The 15,000-nt window shown below is 37.1% G+C and overlaps 1 protein-coding gene across 1 annotated transcript; it reads left to right on the top strand.

Moving 5' to 3' along the window:
* Window positions 1-160: 160 nt before the first annotated feature.
* arf3b (ADP-ribosylation factor 3b) lies at window positions 161-8,696 on the top strand. The gene is made up of 5 exons (XM_036571068.1): window positions 161-222; window positions 2,526-2,827; window positions 3,772-3,882; window positions 3,983-4,107; window positions 5,398-8,696. The coding sequence occupies exons 2-5, from the start codon at window positions 2,680-2,682 to the stop codon at window positions 5,557-5,559; spliced, it is 546 nt and encodes a 181-aa protein (XP_036426961.1). The 5' UTR covers window positions 161-222; window positions 2,526-2,679; the 3' UTR covers window positions 5,560-8,696.
* The last annotated feature ends 6,304 nt before the right edge of the window (window positions 8,697-15,000 follow it).

Below are 15,000 nucleotides of genomic sequence, written 5' to 3'. Positions count from 1 at the left end.
TACATTAAGGACAAAAAAACTTAAATGCCGAATCAAACAGGAGTCCTTCCCATAGTCCACCACAGACCTGTTCAGCATAGTAAAGACTGGAAGGAAAATGGTGAGGTGGCGTTGCCTGAGTGGGCTTAATTCTCGCGAGAAACCCCGCATTCTTAGCAGGCCTATAGCGAGATTTCCTCCTACCTCACCGAACCCGAAAAACGGCTGGTGTCATCCTCAGAGGTAAGAGAGATGTAGGAATATTTCAGTTCTCACGCGATTAAAACACGTCAGGTCGTTTTGAATATCGAAAACACAAGTTATACTCGGGGAAAACCGTTCTTTCGAACCGTATTTGGGGTTGTACAGTCGCACAGGCCGTATATGGGGCGTTTCAGCACTTAGCCAGCCTGCTAGCTCCTCAATGTCGCCGAATGAATGAACGGAGGCTGATAATTGTCGGTCCTCTCTGCGCGCTAAGCTAGGTTACCTACCTGATCTGATGTCTTCGCCTCTGCGCCTCCTTTTCCTTTGTAAATAATTGAGTTATATCTGGGTTTAAGATCATCTGTGTGTATTCTTCGTTAACAAAATGCAAGTAATGAAAACATCTCCGGCTCCGGATAAGAGCCGGCGTTCACCGCCGTAGCGCAGCCGAGGCTTTTCTCCAGATAGCAGCAGAACCGAGCTGTGTAAGCACGCATGACACAAGCCCACATATCGACTTATTAGCACCGTGACTGTCGTATTAGCCTGCTAAAGGAGTAATGGCTGTTCAGATGTGGACCATATGCGACGATAATGCTCGTAGGCGTTCATTTAAAATCGTTATTTCGGTCGTGTCTCTGCATGCTAACGCTGGACGAGAAATGGCCTTCGTACGTGAAGCACGTACAGGCTAGTGATACTCAGTTCAGGCCGGTCTCGACCGGTTACAAAGGCAGTATACAGCCAAACACAGTTTTTAGAAAATATATCGCCTTTTAGGTGTCAAGTTGTAGTATTTAGCCCCTGTAGACCGTGTGAAACCGGACGAGGCTGAAGGTGTAGCGCATGTGCGGCGCTGTCAGCACCACGGACAGGGCAGCAGAAGCAGCAGCAGCTCGGCCATATTAACCAGCACCAGCAGCAGAGCGTCACATGGAGTAAATGAGGGAAATCATCCACTGTAAAAAGATACTTATTAAAAATACACAAAAGGTCATCCGGCCACCTTAAAATTAACTTTTATTGAAATTTCAAATAGTAAGTTATCAGGACGTACGATACGTAATTCTGTTAAAGGGAAATTCCCAATTTCTTGTACCTCAGTCAATAAGATGTAAACGAAGCTATTCAGAGTGGTTTGATGTTCTAGATAAATCGAGTCAGAATAGTTCATAGCGGTGGTGATAGGAACCAGACGTCAGCAGCGCCTCTGAAAGCAGAAAATTATTACAAAAACGGTCATGAATAAATTGCACGATGCCTTTCCAATAGTTTACACATAAGATAGCCTCAAATACAGGCAGGGCGGAAAGGTACTTGAAGGCTGTTATAAGGCAAAAAATTAAATATTCAGAGATGTTTTTTTTTCCAAATTTACCACTGTTTTACCATTGTCAACATTTTACATAAAACTCAGAACACACTGTCATATTTGTGTAGACATTGCAAACCCTGGTTCCTTTCACCACCATTGTAAAGAAATACAAGCCAGTAAGTTTCTCTATGTGGATGACACAGTTTCACGTCTCATCACGCTCAATGACTTTGTTTACATCTCAACGATTGAAATATACAGAAATCGATTAAATTTAACTCAGTAGATTCAAATCAACTCACATTTTAATGCAAACAAGTTTTTTTATAACAAGTATTTAGATACATGTTCCAGTATCTGGCTGACATGTTGTCACCATCAGAACAAAACTTCTTTACTTTCCAAAATGGTAAATTTCCAGATGGAAAAAACATTCTTAACCCGTAATGGAAATTAATCTAACAAGATTTTTTTTCCAAGTAATTTTGGACAATCTCTGTTGGTCTGATCATCATGAAATTGTAACATAACACAAAGCGTTGCAAGACAGTGACCATTTGTTTTTATAGTAGACTTCCAGTAATAAGCTCTCAAAAACATAGTAATTGTGAATAATAGCGCTGCAGTCTTACCATGATTTCAGAATTGATGGGAGACAAGCCTGAAATTATTTCAATATCATATCAGTTTACAATGTTTTATACTACATTGTTCTTAAACTGGGTCTGCTGATAAAATAGTGATTTGCGTGAGATCTTGAAGAACTGTATGGGAGGGTTAGTGGGGGGTTCACTTCTTTGAGGACATTTGTGTGAACAGAAGAGAGAAAGAGAACGATGAACAGATTGGAGTACAGCCTGAAGAAATGGCAGAATCACAGCTCAGCGTGTGTGTGTGTGTAGTGGGGGTGCTCATTAAATATTTGTGTGCCCAAGTCCAAATGTGGGTGTACATATACATGTTTGTGTGCATTGCATTTGTATAAATATGCGGGTTAAGTTATTTGTTGCTTTTCTCTCTACAGCCATTTTTGTTTCTTCTTTCATCCATTAAATCTAATTGGACCAACCCTTCAGTCCATCATCATTTTACCTGTTTGGATTGGCCAACACAGAGCTTCACAGCACACCCACACGTACATTTCAGATTGCTGGTCTGAAGAAGCTCGGTGCTGAATCATGGGGAATATTTTTGGTAATCTGCTGAAGAGTCTGATAGGAAAGAAGGAGATGAGGATTCTGATGGTTGGATTGGATGCAGCTGGTAAAACAACTATCCTGTACAAACTCAAACTGGGTGAGATTGTTACCACCATCCCAACAATTGGTAAGAGCACAGCCGTATTTCACATACCTTCATTGTCAAAAATAATATTTATTTGCACTAAATGTGTAACCTGGCTGCCTTAAGATGTTGATTGTAGTACGGGACCTCAAATAATAAATAAACAGAAAGTAAGACACAGATCATTGCTCTTTTAACTTACTATCAGAGGTTCAGTGGACTCAAAGGCAGCCTTAAAGTCAACCTGAAATCAAAATTGGCATTATTTTTATGTCTGTGGCCATATTATGCATGATTTATCATATCATTTAAAACAAAATTCATGTTTTCCCAAAATCTTCCATTAAAACGTAATGACTTTTGTCTACTTGTAAAATATCTTTTGTTTTTTGTTTATGTTCAATTAATTAATAATATCAGGTTTTGTCTCTCTCTCCCACCACCCCCACCTTCACTGAGTCAAAAAGATGATCATGCAAGAGGAATATATGTTATTTTCAATTCAGGTTGACTCAAAAGCAGCCGGGTTACTTTACTGCATATTGCAGTTTATTGCTGGGAAACTATGTCAGTACTGGCATCATCCTAAAAGTGTATGCATCTCAGTCGAACATCCAGTCTCTGAAAGCTCACATTAAGTGTAAGAATATTAGCACGCATTACCTGAAAGATGGCCACCTGCCAGCTTCTCTGTCAGAAAGCTAATATGACACTACACACTAAAGCCTTCAGCAGTACAGGATGGTTTTCCAAATTCAGTGACGCACCATTAGATAATTACTGCTGTTCAGCAAGTTTATGAAATATCTTGGGAAATTTTCCAAAACCATCTCAGTAAAATAGCAAAACAGGTATCATAATACTCTAATACTCTAGAGTGTGAATACTATAATCAGTCTTTTAATGAGTTATTTTGGCAAACTATGTAAAGTATGTGTTTCTAGAACACAAAATGTAGTTTTCTTAATGTAAGCATTTTCCTCCAGGCTTTAACGTGGAGACAGTGGAGTATAAGAACATCAGTTTTACTGTGTGGGACGTGGGTGGCCAAGACAAGATCCGACCCCTCTGGAGACACTACTTTCAAAACACACAGGGTAAGCCCCCTGACGCAACCCCCAAACACACACACACATGCACACACTCTTTTTGTTTGGTTTTCTGTGGTGTCTCATGCTGTTTTGTGCATTGCTGCAGGTTTGATCTTCGTGGTGGACAGTAATGATAGAGAGCGTGTGAATGAAGCCAGGGAGGAGCTGATGAGGATGCTCGCGGAGGATGAGCTGCGTGACGCTGTTCTCCTTGTGTTCGCCAACAAACAGGTGTGCCACATCTTTTACTCCTTCTTTCTATCCATCCATCCTACGTGCCATCTGTTAGCGTTTTTATTTTCTAGGGCAAATATATCAAATCTTATAATATTCCACAATCTACAATGAACGTCAATAAAGCTGTAGACAGTGTTGTTAAACTTGTCAAACCTCATTCAACCATGGGTTGTTCCATATTTCAGTTTCTCACTCTCATAATAACATAACTTGCACTTATAGCACTTACTCAATATTTCATAGTTGTTAGTGAATTCTGAGGATTAAAATTAGTAACAGAATAAGAATAATCCCTTAAAACCCCAGGCTTAATACATACTAAGTCTTATTATTCAGGAGCTACAGGGATTTCAGTGCAAACTGGTTGAGCTATTCTTTGGTTATAGAAGTGTGTAATAAAACCTGGCCATGTAAGGGGTTAGTAACATTAATAACAGATAATGTGCCAGTAATATGGTTGCATCAGCTCTTGGATCATGTTTAAGGAGCTTGACAGGTTGGCCAGTCAGCTGAAGAATGAGTAAAACTGCAGCCAAATTTGAATGTTTTTTTAACTTAAGCATTACACTGTAGTAAATCAAAATGAGTTTCATCACACAAAGAAAATTTTGAGCTTATTACTAATTTTTTCGACTTACACATAAGCAAGCCTCACAAAGACATGGCTGGGCCAAATTTGTGCATCAGCCACAGATTGCACAGTTCTAGTTTATTCAAATTAATATCATTCTACTTTCAGATATCCTAAGCTCCCATATACCTATATACTATATGCTAAATTGCTACAGTAAAATCATTATTTTTAGGAAGTTCGTGAGCTGACATGCTAAACTGATTTTTTGGCTGCTTTTTTAAAATGGTCATTTAATCTTGTCTTTAATATAATGCAGTTAAACTGATCAATGACGGCCAAACTGAAATGCTAAAGTAAATTAACTTCAGTTTTTTGTTTGTGCATGGCGGTGTACACAGGGATTAACTTGGGATTTCAGAAGTGAGGAACCTTATTTTTTTCATTGGTGTCAACAGTGTGGGAGCAATACTGTTCAATTTATGTGTTATTTTTAGCACTGATGTTATGAACATTTGATTAGAATTAATAGCCTATTATTAGGGGTGTTCACATGAACCAAAGGTGCCTTTAACTAGTTTAACACCTGCATATACACCCTTTGGCTCCAATATCGATTTGGCCTTCCCTAATATATATTCCACTATTGTGCTTTCTGATACTGATTTTCGCAACCTATGTAACATCTTTCTCTCCCGGTCATGTGACCTCAGGACCTGCCTAACGCAATGAATGCAGCTGAGATCACAGACAAGCTGGGCCTCCACTCGCTCCGTCACCGCAACTGGTATATTCAGGCCACCTGCGCGACCAGTGGCGACGGCCTGTACGAGGGCCTTGATTGGTTGGCCAATCAGCTGAAGAACAAGAAGTGAGGAGTCTCAGTTGGGTGTGAGGGCTTATTTAGGGAAAGGGGTGGGGTCAGTTGGGGATACTGTATTATTTGGTTTGGTTTTGTTTGTTTCTTTCTGTTTTGCAAATGTGTGGTTACTAGACCCTTCAGATGGTCTGTGTAAATGGACTTATCACACATGTTCACACATCTAGATATATCATATGGACACATGCACACATGCATATGTGCACGTTCACACACATACCGATACAACAGACAAGCATTGGTGTCTCTTCTCCTTGGTGCACTTCTCCATTTTCAGTGTAAACAACAGGCCACTTTTAACACAGTATCAGTGAAGCATCAATAGAGCATCCCCCTCAGTGTTTTTATTCATGTGCTAGTTTTCCCCTCCTTCGTCACTCTGTCTTTCGTTGTTTATGATGACTCAACGTGTTTCTACACACCTGTGGAAAAACATTTTTTGCTAGTGCGTTATGAGGTGATGCAGTATCATCTGATTGACTCCATGTCAGTCTTGTATTTTCAGTTTAGGGTTTATAGGAAGTATTTTTGTTAAGAATATAAATTTTGCTGTTTGTCTCATTGCACACAGACACATATACCTACTAACATTAAGCAACTCTCTCCTTTTTCCTGTCAGTCAGTAACTGTGTTAGTTAGAGCTGAATTGTGCCCTGCTGTGCTCTTCTGCATGGCTTTGCTCCTTGACTGTTGCGGTTCTGGTGTTGTGGCTCAGTAGACAGTAGACTGCATGCATGTGATCTAGAAGTATAGAGCTGGTCGGTGTTGCATGCCGCTTTGTGGCAATGTTGTGTTAGAAAGATGGCGTCATGAATGGCTGGCTGGATCAGTTAGATGTAAAGTTAGATATAAGTGAGGTGAATGTATAGATTGTATAGAAAAACAAAGGAAAGTCATAGAAAGTGGTATAAGTGCATGTCAACATACAACCCTTACACATCATGCAGTATTAACGCAGTTGTGGGCTGGTCTATCTGCAGCACGTCGGTAAAACTGTCATAAAGTTGTACAATTCAGTCAGGCATATTATAGTTCTGTATGGTTCTCTGTGGTGTTGGTAGATGGAAAAAATAACAGAATAAAAGTGGAAAGATATTTAAAATTGCATTGTTATTTGTTGACATCACGCTTTTGTGTGCATGGCTTGCATGCTGTGCTCTTGGCCCGTAAGATAGATAGATAGATAGGTAGTTAGATAGATAGATCGATAGATAGATAGATAGATAGATAGATAGATCGATAGGTAGGTAGGTATGTAGGTAGATAGCTATATAGATAGGTAGTTAGACAGGTAGACAGATAGACAAATACCTAGATAGATGCGGAATGCCATTTGTGGTCCCTGCTGTTGTTAATTTCTTTATTAATCTGTAATTGGTACGGTTACTGTATGGTGTATTATTCTAGACTCTTTAACATGTGTTACATGTTTCTAGTTACAGACAAACTAAGAAAACGCATCAAGCTTTTGCTTTAGTGCTGTGAGGAGTTGTATAATGTAAGTAAATGACGCATACATACACCAACAAAACTGCTTTGAGACAAACTGCATTACCTTGTGTTTCCCTGTGTTGCCTGTCAGTATTCTGTTCCAGTACGCAATGCGAGGGCTTGGAGTGACATATCACCCCAATGAATGTGAATTTTGTTTCATTATTTATTTGCTCATATTGTATCATATTGTCTTTATCTATTTATTTTATTTATTTATTTGAATGTTGTGTTCAAGTGATTAGAGAATGATGAATATTTATGCAAATCAGGCCAGTTTTGCTGTTTTTAAATGTTAGGTAATCCATTTTCACACAGTGCTTATCCATTTCACACAGTAAATTCATTTAAATATTAAATACATTCCACACTGTGTAGATTAAAGAATTTCTTTTAAAACACTAAGCGTTTACTGAGGCATCTTCTAATCCTGATTCATTAGTAATGCATGCTACTTCATTAGCAGATACGACTAGACTACTAGTGCTGTGTAGAGAGGGCACGATACCTTTCAAACCCTCTAGACTAAAACGTAGGTCATGAATTCTCAATGAACGTCAATGTCAGACAAAAAGAAATCCAGTCATGAGGATTTACTGACAATTGCTTGTGAACCCACATCCAGTACTAATTTAATGTAGTACAAATCATTCACACTATAGGACTAACATATACTGCCACTCTATTGAAATACTAACTCAAAAATGAACACTATCATACATATAACAATGCGATTCCATTTACAGCAGTTCCATGCGCTGGTGCATTTCACTACTGGTGCACTGTACTACTTTGTTACTATATTACTGTCAACACACACTACCTACTTAATGTATTAAGCTGCTCTACAACCTTAACGTCCATGTTTGAGCTGAACGTATCCCAGGTTAGTTCTTTTGTTTTAATACGTACAGACATCGGTACACCCAAAGCACAGCAGTTCATCGACAAAAACAGTAGTTTCTCTGATTTACGGTACCATTTACACAAAGCATCTACTAAGTCTAACTATATTAGATCATGTGTCCGTGCTGTCCACACATACTGTACAGTGTGATTCACAACCTATGTGTCCAGTCAGTTAAGTTTTGTGGCCTTATATTCTGTATTAGAAAAAATAAATAAATACTCATCTAAGTTATCGATTTAATGAGTTATGAATTGATTTAGGGGCGGGGCTCTTATACTTGGGAAATAGACTGGGTCATGAGTTTTAGTGATGTTGCAAAAGCATATATTCATAGTGTTTAAAATTTTTGTGTGCTTATTGCTTTGCCGGGAATGAGTTTGTAAGGGTGGTTTTAGTTCTTACTTCTGTCTTTTTACTTTGCTTTTGCTTACTTTACCATTGTGGAGCATTCTTCCTTTTTCCTTCTTTTTGTGTAATAGGTCAATCATTTTGATGGCTTTTACATTGTCTGTGGAAATGAAAAATTGGGGGGAAAGGAAATGGAAACTTCTCACTGAGTAAGAAAAAAAAGTGTGAAAATCATGGGGGAAATCTGCTGTATCTGTAACGATGCTCCTAGTTTAAGATAACTGCTGATTATTATGATGTATTGTAGTCACCAGAATCTCTCTCTCTCTCTGACCCTTTGACTGTAACATGACTCTCAAATAAAACAATGAGAATTACCATCCCGTTGTGTCCACAATACAGAGGATTTTCCATGGCCAGGGCAATCGATATCTGATTTAATAAAAAGATTCATCATTTATCTTATTTTGAATGTACAACCCCATTTCCAAAAAAGTTGGGACGCTGTGCAAAATGTAAATGAAAACAGAATGCAATGATGTGCAAATTTAAACCCTATATTTATTTGAAAATAGTATAAAAACAACATATCAAATGTTGAAATTGAGAAATTTTATTGTTTTTTGAAAAATATATGCCCATTTTGAATTTGATGCCAGCAACACCTTTCAAAAAAGTTGGGACGGGGCAACAAAAGACTGGTAAAGTTGTGTAATCAGGTAAACACCTGAAGGTTAATTGGCAACAGGTCTGTAACATCACTGGGTAGAAAAAGAGCATCTCAGAGAGGCTGAGTCTTTTAGAAGTTAAAATTTTGAGGAGTTCAGCACTCTGTGAAAGACTGAGTGGGCAAAGAGTGCAACAATTCAAGAATAACTTTTCTCTGTGTATAATAGCAAAGAACTTGGGGATATCATTGTATACAGTACATAATATCATGAAAAGATACAGAGAATCCAGAGAAATCTCTGTATGCAAGGGACAAGGCTGAAACCAGTATTGGCTGGCCATGATCTTTGGGCCCTCAGGCGGCACTGCTTTAAAAACTGACATGATTATGTAGTGGAAATCAGTGCATGGGCTCAGAAACACTTACGAAAACTATTGTCTTTGATCACAGTTCATCTCTGCATCCACAAATGCAAGTTAAAACTCTACCATGCGAACAAGAAACCATTTATAAACAGGACCCAGAAATGCTGCCATCGTCTCTGGGCTTGAGCTCATTTAAAATGGACTGAGGGGAAGTGGAAAAGTGTCCTGTGACGAATCAACATTTGAAATTCGTTTTGGAAATCATGGACACTGTGTCCTCCCGGCTAAAGACCACTCAGCTTTTTATCAGTGCACAGTTCAAAAGCCAGTATTCATGATGGTATAGGGGTGCATTAGTGCACATGGCATGGGTGACGTGCACATCTGTGAAGGCACCATTAATGCTGAATGATATATACAGGTTTTGGTAAAATATGCTGCCATCCAGATGACCTTTTTTTCAAGGAAGGCCTTGATTATTTCAGCGAGACAATGTCAAACCACAGTCAGCACGCATTGTAACATCATGGTTCTGTAGTAAGAGTCTGGGTGCTAAACTGACCTGCCTACAGATTAGAACTGTCACCCACCAAAAACATTTGGTGCATTATGAAACGAAAAAATATGACAAAGGAGTCTCTCAACTGTTGAGCAGCTGAAATCCTATGTTAAGCAAGAACAGGAAAACATTTCACTTTCAGAACTACAGCAGTCGGTCTCCTCAGTTCCCAAACAGAGTGTTGTTAAAAGAAGAGGTGATGCAGCACAATGGTAAACATGACCCTGTCCCAACTTTTTTGGAATGTGTTCCTGGTATCAAATCCAAAATGGACATATATTTTTCAAAATCCATTAAAATTTCTCCGTTTCAACATTTCATATTTTGTCTTTGTACTACTCTCAATGAAATATAAGGTTTAAATGATTTGCGTATCATTGCGTTCTGTTTTTATTTACATTTTGCATGGTGTCCCAACTTTTTTGGAAATGGGGTTGTAGTTTAACATGTCAAAGATTGTATAACTGTTGCAATTCACTGTGTGTATATATACAGTGCTTTCCAGAGTTACAGAAATATTGGCATCCGTTGTAAAGGTGGGCAAAAAAAATTAATGTTAAAAATAAATGATAAATATTGATACAATGTATAAAATAATACAATGATAATGTACTTCTTTGTCACAGTACTGTGCAAAAGTCTGAAACACCTAAGCAAGTTTTTTGAAACCATGTCTGTTGGCAGTAAGTGTGCATATGTCCATATATAATTAGAATAAATACCAATAAACATAAATATAAGAAACTCCTTAACAAGCACGCTTGATTTAGCATAATGAAGTTTTGATTGCTCAAACCAGGTGTTGGATGATAACTACAATTAAAACTGGGCTGCCATGAGGAGAATTGGAAATACTTAAATGAATACACGTATGTAAAATCACTACTTATTGTCTTATTATTATTTGTATTTATTCTAACAGTGTTTTTTTTCTCAACAGATGAGCACCTTCTTAATTGTAATTTTTTCAGGTTTCTAAACGTTTGCAAAATACTGTATAATCTCCATAGAAAAGCACTGCCAATAAAATGTGCTGCACATGAGCCTGAAGTCTTCAGTGCTGTGTGGAGGAGTTTAACTGGAGTGATGGAGCACCATCCATTGCCCTTCAGATGAGTCGGAGTGGAGTTTGTGATCCAGAACTAATTGTCCAACATCAGTACCTGACCTCACTAATGCTATATGCATATTATATATGAATTTTATACAGATCTTGCCTGCTGCCTGTGTTAAACAGAATTTTCTTCCTGTTGGCCTGAGGGAGGAGCCACTGTTCTTACCACTGGCTCATGATGGATTTGAGGAAACAGGTTAAACTGAACTTGCAGATGGTTCAGTACTTACCAACTTTGCCAAACATAACACTTCTATCACACGTCCGTTATAAAGTTTAGTGCACATTAACCCACACTTCCCACTATTTGTAACCTTCAATCGTATGGGCTTAGGGATAATGTCTGAGTGAACTAGTGACCCCTATTTATCAAAAGACTTTATAAATTTGTTTGAGCACTAGACAGACAGAAAGAAACCGAGATACACAGAGCTTTGAGCTGTTTCCTGGTCAGACATTAACTTATTGGGAATTTGCTTTAGTGTCCAGGTGACTATGAGTTGAAAAGAGCTCTCAAAGCCATGACTGTTAGTGTTCCAGGAAGATAAAAACTAACTTAGCTCTGAAGAAGTATATGTGTTCTGTGTATCTCTATATATTTCTATATATATCTTTATATATCTATATCTATATATATATATACATATATATATATATATATACATATATATATCTATATATATATATATATATATATATATAAAAATTTTTTACTGCATTCATGTTTGTTTGCATTTACATGGTGCTTTTACTCCTAAAAACACATTGCTAAAATAAATGGTTTTAAACAATTTGCTTAGGTGCCCAAGATGTTTACACAGTACTGCACATGTATGTATACAGTCGCACACAAAAGATTTTCTAAGTGAAAGTAAGTTCTCTACAGAGAACACTCTTAAATTGTACTTTTTTCTGTATTTTTAGTACACAGTTTGTATTTATTTTCTGAGTTTAACATATTGGAAAAAAAACAAAATGTAAAATGTGACATAATGTTTGCACAGGCCACATTTTATATTTTTTCTTCCAATATGTTCAATTCATTAAATAAACAGTAATTCTGCATTACAATGTACAGAGGTGTGTTTTCTGAGGATGTTGACTTATTTTCAGTTAGAAAATCAGCAAAACATCTAATTTGACTGGAGGTGTTCAGACTTTTGCATGTGTGCTGTGTACAGCATATTCTACAGTCTTTTTCAGTTTCATTGCTACAGTAGTAATACATCCCTCAATCAGGTGATGTTTTCACGGTCTGAGAGTAACAAAGCTCTGCGTCATGCAAATATCATATGACAAATCTGTTTTTTTTTCTTCCAAGGAAAAAATGAAGTGTACATGTTGTTTGTGACTTTTGACAAGGAAGTGAAATGTCTTTGTAAACCAGTAGGAAGTGTCTGTGTGTGTGTGTGTGTGTGTGTGTGTGTGTGTGTGTGTGTGTGTGTGTGTGTGTGTGCAGGTGTGTGTGTTTTTCAATCAGTGCCTCACTCAAACCGGTGATGCAGGAAGCGCCAGTCCTTTAAACCTGTTCCTCCACTCTCCTCTCGTACACTCACACACGGCTCCTGTTTGAATAAAGCACACCAACAAAGGCCACTCACTTCACTGTGTGCACCCTGTTACCTAAGCAAAGACGAGACAACAACAACAACAACAGCAACAGCACATCATTTCCTGTTCAGCTTGTTTTAAAGAATTGAATGTAAACTCTTTTACACATAAACAGAGTTCTTCCAAACTTTTAAACTTTACAGATTACAGATTAATATAACCATAAAAATATTTGTTTCCAGAAAAAACAGATTGCTTGCTTTTGAATTTTTGTTTTTTGAATGTTTGTTTTTGTATATGTTAACAACCTATTAATTACGTGAGAGTAATTTATGTAAACAGTTGTTTGTTGGTTTGATGAAGGTCTACCTGCTCTGAAATTCTTAACTATTAACTGGGAAATGCAAAAACTAATCTCAGAACAGCGGCAGAGCAACTTCTGCACCAAATTAGCAAAGCACAATGACAGTATATGAGTACATAAACAAGCAAGTAAATATCTAAATAAATCCACAGTTTAAGCGAAATAGCATTGAAATGAGCCTACCAGTATATTTGTTCCTGATTTTGTTAACAATTAAATACTGGAACACAACACTATTTGTGTGAAAAGCATTCCTTCAGTGTTAAGTTATGTAAAGTGTTGGAAAATCAACAAAACATGTCATTTATCTGGGGGTGTTCAAATTTCTACATACAACTGTATGTGTATATACATTTACATGTCAGTCAAAAGTTTTAGAACACATTTTTCCAGTTTTTCTTGACAGTTAAGCAGTTCCAGTGAATAACCTAAAATGGTTGAAAGGTAAGTAGTTAACTGCCAGAGGTAAAACAAACTGAGAACTGAAAAATCATGTACACTTCAGAGTTATAAAAAAGGCTTTTTTCAACAAACAAGTCATACAAAAAGAGGGAACAAGGTAACAACTTACAGCTGTTCTGCAATAATGGCGGTAAATTAATCTTTCAAAGTTGAAGCAAACAATTGTTTTTGCAATGAAAAACAGTCCATGTGACATTTTTTTGTAAACATCATGTAAGCATGGTCTGTCAGTGTTTGATGTCCTGTATTTAAAATAAATGGGTCATTAAAGGATAAATAAAGCATAATTTGGCTTTTTAATGTAAAAGGTTGTACAAAATAAAACAGAAAACAAAATCATTGGTAATCCTAAATTAATTAATCGATCTTTATTTAAACTCTAAGACCCTCATTTACAATGTAACTGAGCTGATACAGAAAACAGGGATTAGAAAACTGGATTGTGAAAACATATGAAATGCTAAAAAAGTAATAATAATCATAAAAGTAAATTTAATGGTAAAACAGGAGAAAAAAATCAATAAACCATTGAAATTCCATACAATACGGTAACTTAATAAATAACAGAGCAAATAAGGACAAAACAAATAAAAACGTAATTAGTGAAATAAATAAAGGAATAGAGGAAAAACAATATCTTGGCAATAATGAAATAAATAAAAAGAACAATAAAAGTGAAACAATAGCTAAAACATGCTCAAATCACATTAAAAGTTAACTAAAATAAAATAAAACAGTTGCAGGCTGAGTGGAGGAGGTTAGAGACTAAAAGTTTAAAATATGACACCAGTGAGCGAAGCATTAGAGATTCCTGTAGTGAATTCCAGCTCACTGGTGCTCTGCAGCTAAAAGCAGATTTGCCTAGTTCAGTAAAAGCTCTCACCACCTGAAGGGTAATCTTTTTATAGATAAAAAGAAGATTTTAAAAGTGTTAAAATCAATGTTAGAGGTTCTGGAAAACAGCATGAATTACTCAACATTTAAGACTAGTTTATGATTGAAAAAGCTGATTGTAGGGCAGTAAAAGAGTGTTGCAGTTCTTCCATTGCAGTACCAATATAGTCAGTTGAGCAGTACAAAATGGTCTTGCTGGCATATAAATGTACTTTGCGATAGAGAATTAAGGCGGCAATGTCATTAATATAAATATTAAATAATACTCGTCCGAGGATCGAAACTTCAGGGACTTGGTTACAGCCTGATTTAGTTTGTCCCAGGGCCTCATATTGCTGTCTATCAGAGAGATCCTTTCTAATCCAGTTGGTCAACACCTGTATTTTGCAGAGTTTTTAAAAGTAGGGAATGATCAACTGTATCAAAGGCTTTGGAGAGATTAATAAAAAAGACTGCTCAATGTTTCTTTCTATTGATGGTGCTGAAAATATCTAAAATGAGAGTAGCAGCAGAGATTGAGCTATGCTTTTCTCTAAAACCAGATTGTTAAAAAAAGGTGGAATGGTTAGTGTGTGGGTTTTAGTTGGTCAGCTGTTGGTCCCAAATTTGTTGATTACTTACAAACCCTTGGTCTGTATAGAAGCAGTGTTGGAACAGACTGACTTACTGCACCCTCAGGGCAGAAATTGGACAGTATTACACTGCAGG

The sequence above is a fragment of the Colossoma macropomum genome, unplaced genomic scaffold (genome assembly GCF_904425465.1).
Source record: "Colossoma macropomum unplaced genomic scaffold, Colossoma_macropomum, whole genome shotgun sequence".
NCBI classification, from domain to species: Eukaryota; Metazoa; Chordata; class Actinopteri; order Characiformes; family Serrasalmidae; genus Colossoma; species Colossoma macropomum.
The sequence above is the reverse complement of the archived record's forward strand: the minus strand, read 5'-3'. Positions and strand labels throughout refer to the sequence as shown.

Bases quoted from the DNA above. Each gene is read 5' to 3' on its own strand.
- arf3b (XM_036571068.1), top strand. From the start codon at position 2,680: ATGGGGAATATTTTTGGTAATCTGCTGAAGAGTCTGATAGGAAAGAAG. The intron at 2,828-3,771 runs GTAAGAGCACAG...ATTTTCCTCCAG, and splicing joins TACCACCATCCCAACAATTG to GCTTTAACGTGGAGACAGTG. The intron at 4,108-5,397 runs GTGTGCCACATC...ATGTGACCTCAG, and splicing joins TTGTGTTCGCCAACAAACAG to GACCTGCCTAACGCAATGAA.